We start from the raw sequence: 9,001 nt of genomic DNA on the forward strand, positions 1-9,001 counted from the left end.
TGGAATCTTTTGCATGCGATGGGTTGATGTTTGCACCGCTTCTTCCAGTAGCCAGAAATCCAATTTAAGTTAACTTGTCAACTTCCATTCCACCATATATATTACACACACTCATATATATATACCCCGTGTACATATGCATATTATATGGTAAATGCTGGGCAGCGTCCGGGCAGAGAGAAGCACATTTCTTTTATTTCTGCATGTTCTACATGCCAGATACAATGTAAACAGACGTAACATTCTAGCACACGACGTCCCGGCTACCATGTCCTCTGGTCTCCATGTAAAACCTTTAATAAAATAATTTGTCAATAGAGTGCGCCTCTCTAGGTATGTACAAGTCCTGTCCATATAATAAGGTAGATTATTGGCATACACCTACAGGCACGGGTAGGTAGAGCAGAACCATGACAGAGGCATGTGAAGAGATCAGTTCAATACAAAATAGCGCTAGTACCTACAGGGGCATAAGTGATCATGGCTGGTGGCACAGCGATGTCACTCACTGACTTGTGTTGTGGCGGGTTTACTCCTGTGCCACCTCTACAAATTTTAAAAATGGCCAGAAGATAAAATATGTATTCTGTTGTTCCGCTGAGTTAATAAGACTTGGTAGCATTACCGTCCCCGGTAGATGCACAGCCTGCGTCCAGTCTAATAGACGGAGGACTCCGATGTCCATCACATGCCCAGTACACTTCTGTTTAATCACTGTCGGAGTCATCGCTGTCGCTCTCCTCTTCATCCTCATCCTCTTTTTCCTTAGCTTCTGCCTGGTCTTCCTGCAAGTCAGTAAACAAGTCATCAGCTCCTCCAAATGCCTTCTTGCTCAAGGCTTGTAGCTGCCGGTTTTTCTTCCGCTTCCGGTAAACATCCACTATAACTGAGCCAATGTTTAACACATCCCAGAACTTCACCTTCTGGTCGTGGGCACAGCTGGCTAAGAATCTGCCATCTCTCAACTTTGCTAGCTGTTCTATGGGCTCTCCGGGATGTTGTCCCACTGGGCCAATAACTCGATTGGGCAAAATGTTAACGGCTCTAGAAAAATGTATGAAGTAATTAATTCTGGTTTTGCATTTATTATTTCACAGCAAAAAAACTAAATTGTGTTCATGAACATTTTTACACAGAAAATACATTATTTAACCTATTTATAACAATTCAGCCCGATTTTCCTACACAAGACATTCATTCTATTTACTTTCTCCATCATGTGTTTGTCTTATGTATGGAAGCATGGTTGGTTTCTATATAAATACATTTATAAATATTGTTACTTGTGTAGCACCAACATATTCTGCAGCGCTTTCCAGTAATTTAATTTATTGCCCCCCCACCAAGCTGGGTACACATTTTAGTGACTTCGGAGCCGGCTACCTGAATCATGCTGAGATTGAACTCGCAACCTTCAGGTCGTAAGCGAGCGCTTAGGACTGCATTTCTGCTGCCTTAACACTCTGTGTCACACAAGGCTATTATTTGAGGCATCATATGTCATCAACTTAGTAATTACTAGGAAGGTATAGTACCAGTGTTTCTGGTGGTGAAATGCACCACACAGCTCTGCTAGAGGCACCTCAAACACACAGCTCTGCTAGAGGCACCTCAAACACACAGCTCTGCTAGAGGCACCTCAAACACACATCTTTGCCACATACAATGTTCTTCCTATACAGCAGGGATCACAAACAGCACAGCACTGGAGATGAAGGACCTGTGATGTTGTCACAGTCATGCTCCGCCCATGATCGCATGACGGTGACGTCATTAAAGGGCCTCCATCCTTGTGTAGATTACAGGTGGACTACAGACCGCATATTTTTTTTATCCCACAACACTTCTGCTCGACCCAACCCAAACAACCAATCACTGTGAATCAGCCAACCCAAACAACCAATCACTGTGAATCAGCCAACCCAAACAACCAATCGCTGTGAACCAGCCAACCCAAACAACCAATCAGGTTGCGAATCGAGCAGAAGTGTTGTGGAATATAATAATATGTCTACAGACACCCTGCAGCCTCAGTTGCTATAGAATATTAACAAACACCTAGCTGGACAGCAGCCGTGTGCTTACAGGTCCTGTGATGATGTCACCGTCATGTGATCAGGTGCAGAGCATGCAACTCCCTAACGGGGGTTGAAAAAGCTTTGATGACGTCATCGTCATGTGATCAAGGGCGGAGCATGTAGGTCACTCAGAAATCCACTCACTCACGCACGGACAGACACGTCGTTGTTAGTAGTGTGATCAACACAAAAAACTTTAGCCTAAAAACAGCTGTACAGAAGACCTGGACTACACACTAAGGCCGGATTCACATGACCATATTTGCGCCGGCAATATGCAGTGAATAAAACCCATTGATATCAATGCGCTCGTCCACAAGTACGCATATTGCGTGCGCAATTCTGTCATGGGAGAAGATCTACAGTATGTCCTATTTTCATGAGCATTTGTAGAATATATGAAACTGATTAGACTGAATAGTCATTTCAATGTACGGGACAGTGGCAGCGGGTTTCTCTGCGTGCGCAAAACATACAGTAAAAACAGTAAAATATGCAATGCCCTAAGAGCAAAAATGCAGTGCAAATATATATATACACGCTCATGTGAATTTGGCCTTAGGCTAGGTTCATACCACATCCAGGCAATCTATTTAGTAGGACTGTTTTAAATTACCCTGTGAAGTCTATAACCCAGCTAGATCCAGATGTATGTTTGTAAAAAAATAAATAAAAATTATAATATATATATATATATTGCATGGAATACATTTTTTGCCACATAGTTGTACTGTAAAGTGCTGTCAACTACACTTTTTTAAGTACACTTAAAGGGGTTGTCCCGTGAAACCAAGTGGGGGTATACACTTCTGTATGGCCATATTAATGCACTTTGTAATATACATCGTGCATTAAATATGAGCCATACAGAAGTTATTCACTTACCTGTTCCGTTGCTAGCGTCCTCGTCTCCATGGTGCCGTCTAATTTTCAGCGTCTAATCGCCCAATTAGACGCGCTTGTGCAGTCCGGTCTTCTTCTTTTCTGAATGGGGCCGCTCGCGCCGGAGAGCGGCTCCTCGTAGCTCGGCCCCGTCACGTGCCGATTCCAGCCAATCAGGAGGCTGGAATCGGCAATGGAACGCACAGAAGACCTGCGGTCCACCGAGGGAGGAGATCCCGGCGGCCATCTTCACAAGGTAAGTAAGAAGTCACCGGAGCGCGGGGATTCAGGTAAGCACTGTCCGGTTTTTTTTTTTAACCCCTGCATCAGGTTTGTCTCGCGCCGAACGGGGGGGCTATTGAAAAAAAAAAAACCCGTTTCGGCGCGGGACAACCCCTTTAAGGCAAAAGTATACCGAAGAATATCAGTCCTAAGGACACTTTTCTAACATACGTTTGGCCAATTCTAGCTTCTGGGTAGTTATATGTATACATTAAGAGAATGTCACACATGAACCTTACCATCGTGTGTACTTGGTTGAGGATTTACATGACTTTGGTGTGTTAAGTGGTATTTAACAGTTGCAGTACCAGATGGCCGCCTATAGTGTGACTGCCATAAAACTATATGCTTCATGGAAAGACTGGTCCATACATCAGTAAGGAGATACTCCGCAGTGTCTAACAATGCCATATATTATATCTGCCTCACATGGACAGGACACCAGAGATTGCCCGTTTCTGTGTATGTATATATATGTCACACACACACACATACATTTATATATACATATACACAAGCATATACATATACACACACATACATTTATATATACATATACACACACATACTGTAGTGGACAAACATTCTGCTGTCGGATGAAAGCCATTATCTTATAGGGCAGTTTTATTGTACAGTAGGAGCACCTATGGCTCCTGTGTAGAGGGGCCATAGTATATACTGTACAATAAAACTGCCCTATAACATAATGGCTACTACTGTACAATAAAATGTTGCATCTGTTTGGTAATTAAAGTACTGCATTTAATCCCGGGAGCTGCAGGGGTGTTGTCCTGTCCGGGGGTCTTGGACAGGGTCCCGGATGTGCACACACTTACACATCTTGGTGCTGGCATGGCCGGAGCTAATATGCAGCAATGGCAAAAACAAGGACCTTCTATTGACTTCAGTGGGACAAGCCCCGTATCCGTTACTCATGTGTGAATGAAAAAGGGTTCAGTGAAATGCAACTTGTGGCGTCACACCGCTGCAGATGGCTTTACTCGATGGCGGGGATGGAAGTCTCTAACCTCTCTGTCAGCAGCTTACATAACAGGTAAATAGGACTACTGACCTGATGATGCCGTCCATGGACCCTGTGCAGACTATGTTATCATTAATAGGGATCATACAGTCGATGGACTCCGCCTTCACAGCAAAACGATCACTCGTTGCTCCAAATCCATTCCAGTTGAACAGATAGATCGTCCCCTCACTGGAGCCACAAGACACTTTTTTACCTCTCTAAAGACGGAGAAAGAAAGGAAAGATATGAAATCTAAGTAAGATCTGCATTCCCCCCCGTTACCACTAGGTGCACGCACATCACACGACAACACCCTGTACACAACTTACAATCAGTCTAAGTCATTGCTGTTCAGACTGAACGTGAGCTTAAGGAGCCATAGACATCAGACTGAAATGGATTTCAACCAAAATGATAGTTTGATAGAGCTACCATTGATCAGAACCCCTTACATGTCACTATGGTTTGTTTACACAGTTACCCTTTAAATCAGGGGTATCAAAACTAATTGTCACCGAGGGCCACATCAGCATTATGGTTGCCTGTAACGGGCCGTCCATAAGGGCTCGGTCACATGACTGTATTTGCGCTCGGTATAACGTGTATACTTTTCATGCATGTAATTAGGACGGCTTAAACACCACTGATTTCTTTTGGGGTATTCAGACACGTGTATGTTATGTGGGTGGGAAAAATATATATATCACAGCATGTCCAACTCTGTCTGCATTACAGATTGAAATTGCCCATTAACCCCTTAATGACGCGGACCCCTTTTTCCCCCCATTTTTGTTTTTTCCTCCCCACTTTAAAAAAATCGTAACTCCTTCATTTATCCATCGACGTCGCTGTCTGAGGGCTTGTTTTTTGCGGGCCGAGTTGTATTTTTCAACGGTGCTATTTAAAGCACCATATAATGTACTGAAAAACTTTTTAATAATTCTAAGTGGAGTAAAATGAAAATAAAACCCAACATTCTGCCATCTTTCAGTGCGTCTTGTTTCTACGGCGCACAAACTGCAACAAAAATGACATAACTTTATTCTATGGGTCGGTACGATTGCTACGATACCAAACTTGTATAGGTTTTTTTTTTTTACTGTACTAGTCTTTTTTTTTCAAAGACATTTAATTTTTTTCACTTATTTTCTGCCGCCATCTTCTGCACACAATAACTTTTTTATTTTTCCGTCGGCGTGGTTGAGCAAGGACTCATTTTGCGGGATGTCCTGTAGTTTCCGTTAGTACCGATTCGGAATAAATACGACTTTTTGATCGCTTTTTATTGCATTTATTCTGGGAGACAGGGTAACTAAAAAAGTGCATTTTTGGCGTTCTTTATTTTTTTTTCGGACGACATTCACCGTACGGGGTAAATAATGTGCTACTTTGATAGATCTGACTTTTCAGGATTTTTCTTTTATGATTTTGATTTTTTTAATATACATATAGCAAAAGGGGGGTGATTTAAACTTTTATTACTTTTTTTTTAATTACAATTAATAAAACTTTTTTGATCTTTTTTTTTACTTTTCTACAACATGCGATGCTTTGATCGCTCCTGCAGTATGACGTAATGCTATACCACGAGGATGGCTTGATAGGCAGTCCTGGGGCCTATCAGAAGGCTCCCGGCAGCCATGAAACCTGCACGGATCCTCTGATCCCACTGCAGGGGGGCCGTACGGGACCCCGAAACACTGTTCAGGGGATTTAAATGCTGCTGTTAGAATTGACAGCGACATTTAAAAGGTTAATAGCCGCGGACCGCCATATGGCCGATTGCGGCTATTGACCGCGGGTGTCAGTTGTAATAAACAGCTGACGCCCGCGCTGTATGAAGAGAGGTTGCCCTGCGACCCTCCAGGACGTAAATGTATGTGCTGGAGTGGGAAGGGGTTAACGTTAACTGGATCGCTTAAATACTCATGCAATTTACTGCATATTTACGCATTAAGGCAGGAAAAATCAATGGGACCTACTTGTATTTTTGTACGTATATTCACCGTGTTCACGTATAAAATACAATGAAATGCAAGAAGGTACAAATCCGCAGTGACTGCACACAGCGTCGGTCTATGAAAACACTGCATATTTCACGGACCAAAACGGCGAGCATCTGTGTGAAGGAGCCATAAAACGTAGCTGCTCCATAACATAATATGGAGTGCTATGCACTATAATGGAGTTTCTCCCCTTCCACCTATTTAGCACCGATCTTTCTACCGCGTTTCTCCGAAAAAAATAAATTTTTTGCCCCAAAAGAGGCACAGCGTCTTATTTTCAGGGGTGTCTTAATACTTACCTAGCAGGCGCTGTCCCGGTCCCTCTCGCTGCTCTCCAGGCGCTCCGGCAGTCTTCCATGTCATCCTCAGCGCTGGGCGAGCATTCTCTTCCTGGTAACGTGGGTTGAATACCCCGCCTCCACAGAGAATGCTGTGATTGGCTCAGGCTGCGGTCCTGTTTTACAAGTACAAGTCCACTGTGTCATTATGGGAAGTAGAACAAAAAGTTGGCAGCCGCCTTCATAAGAAATACCAGTACAGCGATTGCTGTCGCACAAGATTAAGGAGGTTGCATCTTTACTCAGCCTTATGTTTGGGCACGAATCTTTGTAAGAAGGTTTGAAATTCTGTATAAATAAGCAATTTAGTGGTGTGTCCAGTTCTGGAGACCTCACCTACAGAAAGACATTGTCAAAACAGAACAAGTCCAAAGACGGGCTACAAAAATGGTGGAAGGTCTCAAGAACAAAACTTATCAGGAAAGACAAAGGGAGTTTCCAGGGAAATAGATAATCAATATTTGGGGTACACCACTCGGGACCCCAGCCGATCAGCTTATTGGACGGCTGTTGTCAGCACCACTAGACACAGGGGTGCGGAGTGTAAGACCCATGCTTGTAAGTGCAGATGCAGCTCTCATTGAGTTTAATACTACACAGGGGTCGGAGCAGCATTGCTTTTCTTATACAAACGGAAGAATGTTTTATGTGCCACTTGGCACAGGGATACAGTGGGCATCTTAAAAGAACTTTAAGGTATTTCAGAAATCAATGCACAACCAACCTTCATTATAGCTACAGATGTCAAGTCTCCACTCTGGTATTCTGAAAGCAACTCCAACCTGCGTCTCTTTATGTTGAACACTCCCATCGTTCCATCTCCACTAGGAGAAACAAATACGATTACTGGGTTATTTGTGCAAGAAATGCATTTCACTAAAATAACTGTACAATTTTTTGTTTGCCTAATTAGTTTTAACAGACAGCAAATATGTTTCTTGAAGCACAAGATGCAGATACTGAACAAGATGGCACAACTCAAAATGTGGTTTGGTGGCCAGGTTGTAGAATACCTTATACTGTAGCGGCATCTAGTGGTCATTGTGAAGATTGCAGTCATTTGTCCATGAACATTTATGAACCAACATATTGTCTACCCATTAAACTATCCCCAACATGCTGTCAGCCACCAAAAACGGTACAAAAACCAAATGTAAACCTTCAAACATACATCGGTATTTGTGGGTTATATATGTCACCACTTTTTTAATAGACCCATTCGATGCTACCTTGCAGGCTATAGCTGCCTGCAGACGGCCGGGTCGGATACTGCTGCGAGAATTCTTGCAGCCGGACCCCACCTGAGCACCTGCAAAGAGCAGCGCCGAAGTCACCCGCTCCCGCAGCTCCGGCTTTTTCATGTCCCAGCTGCCGGGCAGCCAGCGCATGCACAGAGCGGAGCCGGCGGCCGGTGAGTGACGTTTCTGTGCGGGGCTCGTTAGAGCATGCCACGGTTTGTTTTCTGCGTGGGATTTTGCGCAGACAAACCGCGGCCGTCTGCATAGGATTGCATATTGTAATGCAATCCTATGCAGGCGTGTACGGGCGGAAATTCTGCGGGGAATCCCACCGCGGAATTTCCGCCCATCTGCAGACAGCCTATTGCTGTGTTTATATCACCTGAATAATATTATAAATATTTATGTTTTGGAGAAATAAAAAGAGTTTAAGAAATAAATAGTGGTTTTCTTTACACATATGTATTAGTGAAATTAATTTAAAAACTGCTGACTGATAACCCACAAGTACCCTTACATCTCTTGGCTGCATGCAACTGTTGGTATGATCTTTTAATGATATCTTAAAGGGAACTTGTCACCTGTTTTCCATCTATTAAACCAGCCCTGTAATAGGAAAAGTACTTTGTAAAGCTTCTGCACCATATTCTAATGAGGGCTTAACAGACCAGTGAGTGTGCCAGACGCAGCCACCCGAAGCCCTCCACTCCACTGGTCTTTGAGTGATGTGGATGACATCCCCTACATCACCAACACGATACAAAAGAAGCAATGTTTCGGACGTCCGATACAAGGCGGTGTATGTGCAGTAGAAACTGAGGGGTCTACCAACAGCACTCCAAAAGAAATTGTACATGCGCTCATTGCAAGATAAATTGTGCACAGTGAGTTTGGAACAGTCATGTTGATGACATAAGGAATAATCAAAAGGCCAGAGGGACATAGTTTAAAAAAATCCTTTGGGCAGATGCAGGGTCCGGACACACCCACCGGATTGTTAAGCCTTCATTAGTACATTTCTTGTCCATGTCATTGAAGAACACATATGAAGACCGTGGTACCTCTCCTGCAGGCACCAAGCTAACCGTTTTAGCTTAGTGTCCATAGGAGGCAGACCTCTTCGTTCATTGGTCTTCAGTTGTTACTTTCCTTA

At 43.5% G+C, this 9,001-nt stretch overlaps 1 protein-coding gene across 1 annotated transcript; it reads right to left on the bottom strand.

The window, feature by feature from the left end:
• Positions 1-569: 569 nt before the first annotated feature.
• On the bottom strand, positions 570-7,430 carry LOC136627114 (WD repeat-containing protein 55-like). Its single transcript, XM_066602050.1, has 3 exons — positions 7,335-7,430; positions 4,315-4,484; positions 570-1,044 (listed from the first exon to the last, which is right to left on the bottom strand). Exons 1-3 carry the CDS (start codon positions 7,419-7,421, stop codon positions 708-710), a joined length of 594 nt encoding a protein of 197 aa, XP_066458147.1. The 5' UTR covers positions 7,422-7,430; the 3' UTR covers positions 570-707.
• Between the last annotated feature and the right edge of the window lie 1,571 nt (positions 7,431-9,001).

Source organism: Eleutherodactylus coqui, chromosome 5 (assembly GCF_035609145.1).
Source record: "Eleutherodactylus coqui strain aEleCoq1 chromosome 5, aEleCoq1.hap1, whole genome shotgun sequence".
Taxonomy (NCBI): Eukaryota; Metazoa; Chordata; class Amphibia; order Anura; family Eleutherodactylidae; genus Eleutherodactylus; species Eleutherodactylus coqui.

What these genes read in the sequence shown, in the direction of transcription:
- LOC136627114 (XM_066602050.1), bottom strand. Translation starts at nt 7,421, where the DNA reads ATGGGAGTGTTCAACATAAAGAGACGCAGGTTGGAGTTGCTTTCAGAA. An exon ending in CATCTGTAGCTATAATGAAG is followed by an intron (nt 4,485 to 7,334) that starts GTTGGTTGTGCA and finishes CTCCGTCTTTAG; the next exon opens with AGAGGTAAAAAAGTGTCTTG. An exon ending in TCCATGGACGGCATCATCAG is followed by an intron (nt 1,045 to 4,314) that starts GTCAGTAGTCCT and finishes ACATTTTTCTAG; the next exon opens with AGCCGTTAACATTTTGCCCA.